The sequence below is a fragment of the Ambystoma mexicanum genome, chromosome 3p (genome assembly GCF_040938575.1).
Source record: "Ambystoma mexicanum isolate Mex_15411 chromosome 3p, UKY_AmexF1_1, whole genome shotgun sequence".
Classification (NCBI taxonomy): Eukaryota; Metazoa; Chordata; class Amphibia; order Caudata; family Ambystomatidae; genus Ambystoma; species Ambystoma mexicanum.
Window position 1 is genome coordinate 199,412,462 of NC_090925.1, and position 15,199 is coordinate 199,427,660.

At 46.2% G+C, this 15,199-nt stretch overlaps 1 protein-coding gene across 1 annotated transcript in view; it reads left to right on the forward strand.

Annotated features, from left to right (window-relative positions):
• P3H3 (prolyl 3-hydroxylase 3) overlaps window positions 1-15,199 on the forward strand; it is a 112,194-nt gene that overhangs the window by 35,732 nt on the left and 61,263 nt on the right. Inside the window, exons 2-5 of the mRNA XM_069650633.1 lie at window positions 11,402-11,554; window positions 11,636-11,831; window positions 12,260-12,391; window positions 13,432-13,565. Of these exons, the coding sequence (XP_069506734.1) occupies window positions 11,402-11,554; window positions 11,636-11,831; window positions 12,260-12,391; window positions 13,432-13,565 (615 nt within the window). The remainder of the gene's footprint in view (window positions 1-11,401; window positions 11,555-11,635; window positions 11,832-12,259; window positions 12,392-13,431; window positions 13,566-15,199) is intronic.

Consider the following 15,199-nt stretch of genomic DNA (forward strand, 5'->3'; position numbering starts at 1 on the left):
AACAAGGGTATTTATTCAACTTACTTCCTTGTGCCAAAAAAAAGATTTGACAATGCGCCCAGTATTGGATTCACGGCCTGCAAACAAGTATGTCAAGCCCCAAAAATGTCACATGACTACTCTCCAAGAGGTAATCCCCCTCCTAAAAAAGGGGATTACATGGCAACATTGGACATGAAAGATGCCTATTTTCATATTTCCACGTTCCCAGCGCACAGAAAGTACTTGCGCTTCAAGGTGGACAGTTGGCACTACCAGTTCAAGGTACTGCCCTTCGGGATAGCTTCGGCTCCAAGGATATTCACCAAGGTACTGGCGGTGGCGGCAGCACACCTACGCAGGGAGGCAATCCCGGTGTACCCTTACCTGGACGACTGGCTCAACACGGGGGAGACCCCAGTAATTTGCAGAACAAACATTCAAAGGACGATCGACCTCCTCTTCGAATTAGGTTTCTCAATAAATGAGAAAAAGTCAAGTCTGGTGCCAAGCACCTCCAAACAGTTCCTAGGAGCTATCCTAGACACGCAAGAGGGGTTGACCTTTCCATCAGAGGAAAGAATTGGGAATATACAAATTCAGCAATATCAGGCCGGTCGCCAGATAACGGTACGCAAAGCAATGCGTTTACTGGGCTTAATGCGTCATGTATTTACCTGGTCCCACACGCGCGCCTTAGCATGCGTCCCATGCAGGAATGGTTGGCAAAACGGTGGTCTCAGGCAAGTGGTCAGTGGGACGATCTAGTGGTCGTTTCGCCAACACTTGTACAAAGCCTTCACTGGTGGACAAGAGAAAATCTGTCCAAAGGGAAACCCTGTTACGATCCCGAGATACAGGCGGTAGTCGCAACCGATGCATGCCTGACAGGGTGGGGAGCTCACCACCTCCACCACACAGCTCAGGGTTTCTGGTCTCACTCAGTGGCCAAGATCACATCAACCTGCTAGAGCTTCTGGCAGTATTCAGAGCGCTTCAAGCGTTCAAGCCCTACCTGCTGAATCTGTCAGTGCAGATCCGGACGGACAGCACTACAGCCATGTTTTACCTGAATAAGCAAATATGTCCAAGCTTGCCCAGAAAATTTGGATATGGGCACTCAGACGGAACATCTTCCTGTCATCTCAACATGTTCCAGGGGATCTCAATTCTCTGGCGGATGCTTTGAGCAGAGATCCCCTCCCAGAGGAACACAAATGGTGTTTACACAGAGAGATCGTAGAAGATATCTTCTCTCAGTGGGGTTTCCCCACTATAGACCTATTCGCCACAAGCGAAAACAGACAGTGCCCAGAATTTGCATCCAGGTTCCCCCAGCCAGACTCCCAGGGGAACGCCCTGTAGATGAACTGGTCAGGGATGTCTGCGTACGCTTTTCCACCAACTCCTCATCAGGAAGGTGGTCAACAAGATGAACAGAGAATCAATGATGCTCGTCCTAGTTGCTCCCATGTGGGCGAGACAACCGTGGTTCCCACACCTACGCAGACTAGCGGTGTAAGAACCCATCAATCTCCTGGGCTGGTACAACCTACTGTCCCAGCACCAAGGTCAAACAGTGCATCCTCAACCCAACTCAATGAACCTGGCAGCATGGCTCCTGAGGTCATAGAGTTCGGACATTTCAAATTACCACAGAGATGTATGGACATCCTAAAGGAATCTAGGAAGCCAAACACGAGGCACTGCTACTTTGAAAATGGAAACGATTTATCTGGTGCCAGAATAAGCAAATCAACCCAGTTGATTGCACTCCTTCCACAATTGTCACATACATGCTCCACCTGCTGGATGCAGGACTGGTATTTAACTCACTGAAGGTACACTTGGCAGCGCTGTCAGCATACACCACCTCCCATAACAAGGTGTCGTGGTGGAAGATGGTTAAAGCTTTCATGCAAGGAGTAAAGAAACTTCACCCTCCTATTTCAAACCCACCACCAGGATGGGACCTTAACGTGGTGCTATCTAAACTCATGGGCCCCCCATTCGAACCCATGCATAAGAGCAGTCTCAAACACCTGACCTATAAGACGGCCTTCTTAGTAGCAATAACATCTATAAGAAGGGTCAGTGAAATTCAGGCTCTGTCAGTGCAGGATCCATTCTTTACAGTTCATAAAGATAAACTGGTTTTACGTACACACCCTAGGTTCTCACCTAAGTTTATTTCTAAATTCCACGTGAACCAGTCCATTGAGCTTCCGGCTTTCTTCCAAGACCAACAAAGCTTGGCTGAGGTGAAACTACACACCCTAGATGTGCGTAGGGCGGTCCTCTACTATGTAAACAAAACCAGACCGCTAAGGAAAACAGATCAGCTGTTTGTCTCCGTAGCTACAGGCAGAGAGGGAGATTGCGTCTCTAAAGGTGCCATCTCTAAGTGGATTGTTAACTGTATCCAGCTGTGTTACTCTCTTTCTGAAAAAACTCTGCCTTTCACGCCAAGAGCCCACTCTACAAGAGGAATTGGGACCACTCTGGCTTTCATTGCAAATGTACCCCTTGACACCATTTGCAAAGCAGCTACTTGAAGCTCTATTCACATTTTTAATCAGCACTACTGTATTGACACCCATTCCAAGACAGATACTCACGTGGGACAAGCGGTTCTAAGACATTTATTTGCTCATGACCCTTCTCACATCCCACCTCCTTCTTCTAACACTGCTCGCTAATCTATGCACAGCATGTGATCTAAGCAGATTCCACAAGCCTCAGAAGGGATACATTACTCACCGTAATCGTATTTCTGATGCTTGTATCTGCTTAGATTCACATGCGACCCACCCTTCCTCCCATCTGAGAAAAGGCGCATGGATGCTTTTAGTCCTATCTATCTGCTTGGATTATCTGTACTCGTGCTACTCCTCATGCTACCTCATGTCAGAAAAAATACAATCTGAGGGTCCTAGATGCGTGAGGGATCATGGGTACAGTGGACGTCACACTAGAGATAGTATTACTGGCACGCTCTGTGTCGACGCCCATTTTCGAGTTTCGAAAAACAAACTGTAATACTCTGCAGCTTCCACTAGATGTCGGCCTATGCACAGCATGTGAATCTAAGCAGATACAAGCATCAGAAATACGATTACGGTGAGTAATGCATCATATATATATATATATATATATATATATATATATATATATATATATATATATTGCCAAAATACTTGCTGAGGAAACTACACCGAATGCAATTGCCAGACTTCTCCTCAAACTCTCCCGAAGAGACCACGTCACACCAGCGCAAAGGATGCTACCCTGGCTCCCAGTCAATAAAAGAACCCCCTTCAAAACAATGTGCCTAACACACAGAGCAATCCACGGCCAGGGAGAGGAATTCATACAGAATAAAATCACCATCTGCAAACCAGCAAGATCACTTAGATCCAGAAATGACATCTGCCTAGAACCCAAACCGTACGTTAGGTAAAAATGTGGAAGAGCAGCCTTCTCCTGCATAGCAGTAAAACTCTGGAACTCCCTCCTGAAAGAAACACGAACCACAGAGGACCATCTCAAATTCAGAAAACTTCTAAAAGCCCTGGCTCTTCAGCACCGAAGTGGATGAAAATGCCTGAACAGCATCTACGTACCACGAAATTAACAAATAACAAAAAGGAACTCCTCGAAACCAGGGACTAACCAAACACACCCGACATGTAGCGAGACCGAGCAAAGGAATCTACCTCCATCAACACAATCCAATGCGCTAACCCAGGCAAAATCCAACAAGAGAAATGACCAGAAAAGCAGTGAGTACAAAAACGAATATACTCTAGAAAATGCCGTACTCTTATCAATGGGAGCCACAAAGTAAATACAGTACTAACACCTCGAGGGACACCAGAAATCCCTCGGTAGTTTACGGAAGAGGAGAAAAGCAATATTCCACACATAAAGAAACATTTGAAATGTAAAATCAAATAGATTAATAGAATCAGAACCACCTATTGACACAAGTCTTCACTTTATTGGCTGTCACCGATAAGAAGCACTTTGGGGCTCAGCCAGGCACTGCTTCTCAGAGATGGTCACTGGATAATGCAGGTGCACACTCGGGAGTATGTACATGTGTTGCTGCCATGCATTGAACCCCACCCTCCGGAGCTGTCCATGCGTGTCAGAAGAGGAGGCTGCTGTAGTGTGAGGAGCTGATCTGCTACAGAGCGAGGGGGCTGTAGGAAGCCTGGTGAGATCAGGAGATGCCCTGGGCCTCGTGCATTCTATGACCAAAGAGACACAGGGTTCTTTAACTTTACTTGGCACAATGATGACATCTCAGGAACGAAATTGACCTGATGTTGTACTGGAAGACTTCGAGGGAAATGACAACCCATGACATGTTAACCTGATCAGATCATAGAAATTTAATAGTTGGCCCGGTTTAACCCAAACCCTCTTGCCCATTCTGAGAAATCTCTTAACCAATGAGTGACTGCCCAGTGTGTACTGTCGGTGGCAGCCCAGCTAGAGTGCCACCCCAGCCAGGTAGGACAACCATTCAGAGCAGCCAATGGTTAGTGCATACACTACATTTCAGAAGGCTGTGGCACGAACCAGGTTGTACTGGGCAATGAAGCCAGCAGAAAGTCCTCGGCCTTCCACAATATATTGGTGACAGCATTGACTGGCAGCCCAAAGCCTTAGGTGTGTCACTCAGAACTGTCACCTATCTGGGGAGTGCCCTGACCTATCATTCTGATGATGATCTCAGCTCTGAGAGTGTATAACCCAGCTCTGATCTAACCGGAGTGCCAGTCTTTGCCTCACCAATTCTGCACAAGAACTGATGTGAGCGGCATGAACTCTCTCCGCTTCCAAACACTCCTGCAAGATAACGAGGTGCGTCGGAATGATGCATGAGCCGGGACCAACTGGGCATTTTTACAATTAATCGGCTTGGACATATATTTCATCAGCTTTGGAAGACAAGAGGTCCTGAAGTCTTAGTGCCAATAATGTAATTAAAGTTTACATTGGCATTACAAAAGAGTTGGTGAAAAGATATGTTCTGATGGCATCACAAAGGGTTTTAATAATAACACCGGATGTTCACTGATGCCAAAATAGAAGGGCGTCATTATATCAGAGTCGACCAATCCAGGTGACCAAATATCCACAAGCTGTGCAGCCTTTAACTCTAAAGGCTGGGTGTACAACCAGCCTCCAATCCTTCACACTGCAACATTCACACATATGGGTGCCCCCTAACCAGGGATGGTTGTCACATTCACAGCTTGTCACGCAAACATCCAGAATTTCGATTCAGTTGTGAATCTAAGACACAGATTCAAACCTCTGGTCTTGGCTGCCCTGTGCTCCCAACCTGAAGTCTAAGGAAGGCTTTGACCTATCACGGAACATGCTTATTTCCATTCTTACCAGGTGAACAGTCTTTCTGTGGTGTCTGACTGACTTCTAAACCAATGTCGCCATCTTAATGTGAGCCCGCAGGGAGCAAGCCATTGTTCCCTGATCACAAAATGGCTGCCGCAACATGCAGCATTTTTTTTTTATATGTCTAACAGCACCGGCCAGCCAGGGAATAACCACAGGACACCACAGGATGACCTACTCAGTTTAACAGATTACAGGGTACATTAGGGGCCTATTGGCCTGGTAATCTTAAAATGTCTGTAAACAAATGCACTTCAAAACTGAGGACATGGATTAGGTCTCACTGTGGAAAAAATCGATGACCCATTAGGAAAAAGCAAAAATGTAATTGGTCTAAATGCGAGTCATCTCCCCATGTATTGTGAAGTAATGGCGTTCGCCTGCTCGCACACCACGCTGGAGTCTGCAGGTAAGGTAGTGGTATTCCATGACTGTTAGCACCCTAGAAGTTACACGGGACATATACTGGAGCATCCATCCCAGGCAGCTGTTATGATGTGCTTGTCTGAGTCTGCTGAAGCTGGTCATGTGCTCCGTGATGTCATGTCAGTGTCAAGTGGAATGTTGATGTATGAGTGTGAGAATGCTGTGTTGAGTGTTCTGTAACAGTATCAGTTGGTCCCTCCCTCCCTGGGTGATGGGTGCCGGTGTCTTTATTGCTTATGTCTCATTCCTGATGTCACAGTGTCATGTAACTGTAACTAAGAATCTGAAGTAAACTTATTGAGAAGCGACATAAACCTGTCTGGACCTTGCATCATAACATTGGCAACGAGGATTTCTTAAAAATAAGAACCCATGTGCAAAGGAAGCTGATGAAACCAAGTAAACTCAAGAAGGAGCAGAGGATTCAAGTAACCTGCTGCGGGGGGTGCAGGAGGAATCAGGACCAGAAGAAAATGGAAGATACCGCCCCTAACATCCAAGTAAGCATAGCCATCACCCAGGGTGGACAAGGGAGGAAGGGTCTCATGGACCATTAGGGTAAATGCAGCAGCCTAGCCCATAGCTCTGGGAGCGCTGTGCCTTGGAAAACTAAGCAGAAAGAGGTCCATGTCAGTGGGGTATCCCGGTATTATCAGAAGTGACCAGCAGCCTTTATGTAATTGGGAGTGCTAGGTCAGTGTTTTCTAAATGATACTGGCGTGAAGGATGTTGGATATAACCCTTAAACAAGTTTAAAGTGGCACCAAAATGTTCAGAGGAAAAGGATTGAAAATCCGTGCAGAAACTTGAAAATGTGTGTGCCGTTTTGCATATGAGGAGCATTTCACGTAAGCGGCTGAAGAAAGTGTGTATAGATGCGCTAGAAGAGTATTTGATTAGCAGCTGAAGTGAGCACTGTAGAAAGCGTGATTTTAATGCACAACTATGCAGTGCCGCCCGTTGTGTTCTCTGAGCATTTGGAATTGACTTTGTGCTATTTTGGTGGTGCGCTAGGCGATATCTAATTCAATAGACAGTGCAGGGGCCAAATTGACCGTTGGTCATTGGGCTGTGCAGGAGCTCTTCAGCCTTTGACTACTGTTTTGAAAGTGATGAGGTTGCTCATTGATCAGAGGGAGCTGGCGGTGGAATCGAATGTTGTGTGTTCGATGCGTTCTTCAGAGTAAAATGTAAAAGGAACGTGTCTACGTCTGCAATAATACAGAGGTTGTAGTTTCAGAGTAAAGGACCTCACTGTAGGCACGCTATGTCACTTGGATGAACCGTAAAACGCTGTTTAACGTGGAAGACATGCGTGGGTATGCAGGAGGGAGTGTGCGCCATTGCTTGTCCCCCGTAATGTCTTGAGCGCCGTCGTGGCCGCGGTGCAGCAAAGCCGCTCTGTTTTTTGTTTTATTTTTGGGGAACATGGCGATCCACCAACGATTTGGAGCAATTTGGAGCACATCACAAGCAACACAACAGAGCATCGTCTGGGCATCATCCGATAAGGAGGTGGTGCGCGGCATGTGCATGCACTGCCTCATTGGGATAGAGGCTGCATGCAGTAAATGCCGCTCCGTCCCGATAGCGAGACGTCATGTAGTGGCCATCATTATGGTAAACATAGGTATATGATATCACAGGATGCCGTGAGGTTAAGAAGCTTTTATCTGATGTTTTGTCAAAATGTCTTTATATTATATTTTCTTAATCTTAACATGTGACATGTGTGTTTGGGAATGCACTAATGTAGTTGACAATTTGGATAATGTGAAGTTAATGTGTCAAATGCGTGGTTTTCATAAACTCTAGATGTGTCACGTGTGAGTGAGTTTTGCATAGACGTAATTATTTTGAGGATTTGCAGGAAAGTGGACTAGAAGTGAAAGTTTGCATCATATATGATATTAGTTCTTTAAAAGCGTGAAGTATGGAAAATGCTAGCGCAAGAGTGTAGGTACACAGGCAAGAGTATCGGTGTAAAGCATACATGCCTGATTACATTAGCATAATCTTTTGAGGATTTTTAGGAGTAAGTTGTTACACAACAACTTGGACTTTTAGGCATATGTAATCATCAGAACGTGATGTGAAGTAATACTGCATATGCTAGGTATAAGATATTAGAGTTTAAAAAGAAAATGTTAAATGAAGATGTACGAATGTCATGTATATCCATGTACTTGAGAAGTATGGAAGTGAAGGCATGTCACTAGTATATTATCTAGTTAATAGGTATGGATGTATAAAAGAATGAGTGGGTGCAACATTCGTTTTCATTTAAGTATAAGTTTTAGATATTAGGGAGGTAGCGCCTCCGTTGGTATTAACAGTAGGTAGTTCCACTGTTTTGACGAGTATTGTCAGGTGGTAGCGCCACTTAGTAGTGCACTATTTTAGTGATTTTAGTAGCACTGTTTGGGTCATGGAGATTGCGTTTTGTGATGCAACTAAGATGAGGTAGCGCCTCTGTAGGTTTTATGTGTGAGTTAGGTGAATCTTATCAGGAATTTTAATGAGTGGTTAGTGAGAGTTGCACTTATGTGAATGGAAGTGAGAAGTCTAGTGTTTTTGTATGGCGGTAGTGCACTCTTTGCAGAACCTGATACTTATCCTAAGGGACAGCTAGTAGAACTCCTATGAAGCGAGTTGCTGGTAGGGGACGCCCTCTAGTTAATACCATGTTTAAAGTTGAAGATGCTGTTCAAGGTGAAGAGTCGCATGGTAATTTGTTTATCTTTATGTGTTTTGTGTTAATCCTGGCTATTGTTGTCTGGTCAGGGTTTGTTTATGGGACTTGTTAGTGCTGCTATTGAGATTAGCAGTTAGGTCAACCTCATGTTTTGTTGGTAGTTTTGGAGATGGATGGTCAGCATCTTCAAGTTTGTTGCAGGATCTGTATATCTTGGTGTGGTTGGGTGGGCTCTGTTGGCATAGTCCATATATGTATCTGTTTGTATGTTTGTGATGCAGGCATAGTTGGCGATATCTGGTAGCAGTGTTTTTAGCGGTTTATGGGGTCTCTTAACAGGTATGGTGATTCTGTTGTCATCCTGGATGACTAGTATTGCGTCAGGATGGCAAGTTGTGCTTCAGGGTGGCAGCCTGAAGGCTCGCCAGTGGCAGGGGCGGGCGGAAGGATATATGTAATTGTAGTCGTGGTTTGGTTTGTAGGGTAGTCTTAGCCCTGTGTATGGGCTGGCATGTGTCTAGAGTGTGAGTCTAGAGTCTGTTTGTGGCAGGGACAGGCAGAAGGTGATTTGTGTTATTGTTGAGGGTAACCTGGTTTTTGTAGGTGAAGTTTGGAATTGCATAGCTGTGAGAGTATCTTGTGAAGTTTGATGGTGGATGGTAATGTGACTTGCCTGAACGTAAAGTGCTTGTTGTTTGTGTTGGTGTTTCGGTAAGGAGGGAGATGTGTTATGATGTGCTTGTCTGAGTCTGCTGAAGCTGGTCATGTGCTCCGTGATGTCATGCCAGTGTCAAGTGGAATGTTGATGTATGAGTGTGAGAATGCTGTGTTGAGTGTTCTGTAACAGTATCAGTTGGTCCCTCCCTCCCTGGGTGATGGGTGCCGGTGTCTTTATTGCTTATGTCTCATTCCTGATGTCTCAGTGTCATGTAACTGTAACTAAGAATCTGAAGTAAACTTATTGAGAAGCAGCATAACCCTGTCTGGACCTTGCATCATAACAGCAGCACAACAGCTCTGTCACTGTCAGAACCCACAGAACACAGACCCCACCAACACTCCATGTGACCTCGTGCCATTCCGCCACACACACACACCAATGCCAACTACAACATATTGCTAACCCCAGGAAGGAAATGGCCCACAAACACATGAGGAACTGAAACTGAAAACATCCTGAATTGATACTTCACATAATATCATGAGCAAGGAAGCCATGCCCTAATGACCCCGAGTGCATTAATGACCCAAAGAAACCTTCTGCATTGGAGGTACCCACATCTTGCAATCTAATCTATAAAATTACTATTTGTCATTGTTTCACATACATTTGGCAATCTCATGTGTAATGCGAGATTTTTCAACAATGACTTGCTTAAGATCTTCGTTCCTTTCTAGAATTCGCCACTATTTCATAAATACTGTTCTGATGTCCTGTGCTTGGTAACAAAATGATGCATTTTGTCTAATAAGCACAATTAGATGAACTTGCGTCTAATCTCTGTCTTGAGCCTGATATCCTTACGTTCCGGAAACCCCTCAAGATCTTCCTCTTCTCATCCTCTTTCTCTCTTCCCCCTCTCCCTTGCTAACCTCCTCTCTATTCCCTCCTTGTTCTCTTCCCTAACTCTGCTCCGTTTTGCTGACTGGTCGCCCGGTGCACTTACAGAGCCCCACAGGCCCAGGCTCCCCCGCCAGTCTTTGCACTTGTTCCCGGGCCTCTGCACTCTGCTCACCACTACTGCACTTCTGGAATCCGTTCCATGAGAAGGGTAACCTCTCTGCACTTAACCCAGGGCCCTGCTGGACTGGACACACTTGTTCCTTTCCCCACCCTTTCACTTCCTGTCTGCGCTCTTACATTACCTAGAATGCACTAGGCCTAGTTTGCCAGACCTAGTATGGTAGTTGTTTGTTTCTGTATGTTCTTCTCCTTCTCCCCCTTCACACCCCCCCATCACCTCACTCTTCGCCATGCGCTTGCAGTATCTGAAACGTGGCTGGCCTAGTACCGTAATTTATGGATTGTATGTTCCTTTCCCTCCCCTCCCCATTCGCCTTCCTTTTGTCATGCACTTCACTAGTAATGCCGTCAGGCCTAGTACGCTAGTCATTTTTTTTGTTAGATCATTCGGAAACGTCAAGGCCTAATAATGACTGTATTCCCTTGTGCCCTTCCCGCCTTGAAGCACGTCACTTGTGTATAAGCACTTTACAAATAAACAATTACAATATCCTTTTCCCTGTGTCGTCATGCTAAATAGCCTTCATATACGGTGCAAGCACATCCGGGGTCACCACAGTATAATTACTTCCCCCAAGAACATCATGAATCCCTTAGCAAATTCCCTGTGTCTCTTTGATGTAATGCTGACACATGTGATGCTAGGAATACATTAAGAAGAATCGACATGTGTTTGGTTCTTGAGCCACCCGAACTCACGGTCGGACTTGATGATGATGGGCGCAGAGGAGGTCCCAGTATGTTCCGGCGGCATCAAATGAATACAGTGGCATGAGGATGTCACAGTAGGACCGATTATATCATAAAAGGCCCAGTTGACCTTATGAAATGTGCAAACGATGTCATGGAATATTCTAGCAACAACCAAATATGTTCAGATGATCTCATAATACTCTTGGATTGCCTCCCATAATGTTCTATTAATGAACCAACAGATTCTGAAGACCTAATGACTTCTCTGAGATCTCGGTACTAATGACTTCTCTGAGATCTCGGTACTAATGACTTCTCTGAGATCTCGGTACTAATGACTTCTCTGAGATCTCGGTACTAATGACTTCTCTGAGATCTCGGTACTAAGGACTTCTCTGAGATCTCCGTACTAATTACGTCTCTGCTTCTCTTTGCAGCTGCAGAAACTCGATGAAGCGGCCTCGGCGGCCCACACTTACTTCGTTGCCAACCCTCGGCACCTGCAGATGAAGGAGGACATGGCCAAGTACCAGAAAATGCCGGAGTTGCGCGTGGAGAGCTTCCGCGACCTCGAGGCCCAACCCCACTGGGTAAGTCTTTGGCTGTCCCCCCGAACGACCTACATGACCCCTGACAATCTCTTACTAACAAGGAACCCATTCATCCCATAGGAGGCCTATGAAGCCGCGCTGAGGCACTATGATGCAGATCGCTACCAGGAGGCCACTGTGCTCCTGGAGGCCTCACTCAATGAATCCTTCAAGGCACTGGAGGAGTGCAGGGTGCTGTGCGAAGGCCCTCATAACGAAGAAGAAGAGGAGGAGGGGGCTGAGGAGAAGCACATGGAACTCTACGAAGTCATCGCAGGTAGACATCATATGCGCTTTGTCATCCTCTCGTCTTCTCTCTATCCATTCACCTGCTGTCGCCCCTACTGGGATCCAACATGGCCGCCTTCAGGAACACATGATGACCTTTACCCTCTCCGATACCCCTTCCAAGTCTGTATCTAATGAAGCTCTTCTGATGAATTCTCTTCCTCCGAGTCATTAATTGTCATTACTTCTCACTTACGCACACTGCGGTGCTATATAATACTCTTTAATAAATCGAGCAATACATGTATGAGCATTTTGGTGTTTGGGGGTGCTGTGCTACTGGATGTCTGTCCCTTGTATCCCAGACATGCTCCATGTTCTTGAAACTTGGCTCAGTATGAGAGAGTGTTGTGCTAATTGCAGTATCATCTTGCATACCCTGGATGTCCCAGAATCCCTCTCTCTCCCCTGCTCCAGATCACTACATGCAGGTCCTGAAGTGTAAACAGCAGTGTGTTCTGGACATCGCCACTAAGCCTGGGCGGAGGTATCCCATCGACGACTTTCTGCCATCCCACTTTGATCTGCTGCACTTCGCCTATGCCAGTGGTAAGAGGGGCTGGTAGACAAACCAGAAGAAGCGTAGTGGGTCACCGGGGCGGGCATTGACCACCAGGGGGGAGGCCGTGGATCCCAGGGGTGACCCATTCACCAAAAGGAGGCGACTGCCCGGAGAACAGGGGCTAGGCACAAGGAACAGGAAGTAGACGATGCCCAGTGGCGGTATTACATGCCCTGAGTAGCATGCGACTGAAGGGAAATTGGGTACCAGCAGTAGTAGTAGCCCAGGCAGGCAGCAGCTCATGGAAGTATGGTGTGTGGGAGGGAAAGGGAGTGCATGAGGTACTACAGTAGTGGGTGCCTCGAAAACAAATGGGCCTCAGTTACCAATGGGAATGCTTGAATTAGCCCTAGTTCTCAGGTGCTGTGGAGCAGGTGCCCATATGGTGGTTATAATGCAGCACCAAAAGCAATGTGTTTGCCAGAGTCATTCAGATGCCAGAGGTAGCAGGCACCCCAGGAGGAAATAGAGTAAATGGCCAGTGGTGGACTTGGGTTAAAGAGGTGGTAGTTGGTCATTGGGCCACCGGTTGCCAGAAGTACCGATTGTCCAGTTGTCGCATCCAGTACCAATTGTAGCAGGTGCCCAAGGGGGCAGCAGGTGTCAGCAGTAGGAGGAACCCGGGGGCATCAGCTACCAGATTAGTGGCTGTGTGACGGGCATCAGACAGCAGCAGTGGGTTCCTAAGAGCTGGGCATCAGCTGCCGGAGTGCCATGCTTCAGATTCAGTAGATACATGCCTACTGGGCATCAGGTACCAAAACTGTTCAGTGTGGGGGGTGCTTCAAATGATAAGTATTGTTTGCCCAAAGGAGTATCAGTTACCAGTGGTATTGAGTGCTGAGAGGGTGCTTCAGGAAGCTGAGATAGTGCCCGCTTGTGGGCATCGGATATCGGATGCATGGGGTGCCTGGTGGGGTATAGTGGATAGCCTGGCAGGGTTGCCTCTCTAATTGACCTTTTGGGTGTCTCGTGTGCTGTCACATACTCATGATTTGCCCTCCCTTTCTCTCTCTCATTGGAAAAGTCGGGGACTGGCAGAAGGCCATCGAGTGCGCCCACACCTTCCTGCTCTTCTACCCCCACAACCAGACGGTGGCAGCAAGACTGAGCCAGTACCAGAGCTCCTCGGGTGAGGGACAGGACGGCGTGGCCAGAGAGGTAACCTCAAGCTGACTCCCCGGGTCAGGCTTCTAGAGCTCTCCATCCATCTCCAGTTCCCTCTGTGTGACTTTGTTGCTATTTTGTTGTGGTGTTCAGACTGGAACGAGGGCTGTTGTCCAAAGAGGCTTTGCATGAACATGAAGGCTGAATTGTTTGCATTATAAAAAACACACACCCACGGTCAAAAAATAAACCCAAGCTTCCATAGAAATTGACATCATCCACCAGAAAGCAGAGCTTTACAACAAACAAGGGTGGACAATATGTGTATTTCTTATAGGAGTACCTAATTCTAAACGTCTCCTGTCTCTCAGGAAGAAATAGCTTATCCTGGGTCTCTGCTGTCCCTCGTCACCGGGGATGTGCCGCTGGCCAAATAGGGATAGCGAGTCTCTGCTGTCGCTAGTCACCGGGGATGTGCCGCGGGTCTAATAGGGATAGCGAGTCTCTGCTGTCGCTAGTCACCGGAGATGTGCCGCGAGTCTCTGCTGTCGCTAGTCACCGGGGATGTGCCGCGGGTCTAATAGGGATAGCGGGAAGAACATCTTCCTAAAAGCTAAACTCAACTCAAGTCTTAAAATACTCCCACGTCCAAATCTTATCTGGAGCACTGTGGTCACCGTGTCGGCACTTTATTCGACCAGATTTATTGAGTGATCTATTTGCATATTGAACTGATGTGTCTCCTTTGGGAATTAATTTATTATTTTTATGTCTAATATGTGGGCATGTATTTATAATTAGTATGTGTATGTGGCTATTATTATTAGGTTTCGGTTTCATTACCTATTTTTAGAAATGTGATGATTGATTAAATGATGTGATTTATTCTCTGGGTATGGCCAATCAATAATTCCTGTATGAGCTCCAGTGTAAGATTTGATTATTCATTGAAATTATTTAAATCCGAGTACATTTTTGTCGTGAGACAACATTGTGCAACACCATTTCGTGTTTGTGCAAGTTATCGCTAGTCACTGAAGCCGGCCGACCACCGTTGTTGATATCCTTTTCGCTATATGTGATATGATCATTTGCTGCTGATATCCTTCCAACTACTTAGGATACACCTAGAAGGGTGCAACAGTCTTATGCACCGCTCTTCCAGTTTTTGGGACAACTGGTGAGGGTTGGGGTTGGTTTGCTCTTTTTTTAATGGACAGAACATTCGGTTCTCCAGTGCACACTCATACAAGGGTCAAATAAACATTTAAAATGCTTGACTGTTCTGCGATAATCGCTTACTTGAATCCTCAGTAGTCTTGTGACTCTCTGGCATTTAGTCATTTTAAGACTTGAGTTTAGCTTATAGGGCCATTCTCTTCTTGCTATCCCTATTAGACCAGCGGCACATCACCGGTGACCAGGGACAGCAGAGACTCAGGATAAGCCATTGCATCCTAAGGGACAGGAGAAGTTGAGAATTAGGTTCTTCGATAAGAAATATACATTTTGACCACCCTTGTGTGAATTCTTCTCCTTTCACTCAAGCAGAGGGATCTCCCTCCAGGTCTGGACTCAATTTTTAAAAAGTGTCTATCCGTGTGTGTGTCTATGCATGTGTGCATACGTGCATGTATGTGTGTGCATGCATTTATGCATGTGTGTTGATGGCTATGTTTTGAATTTAA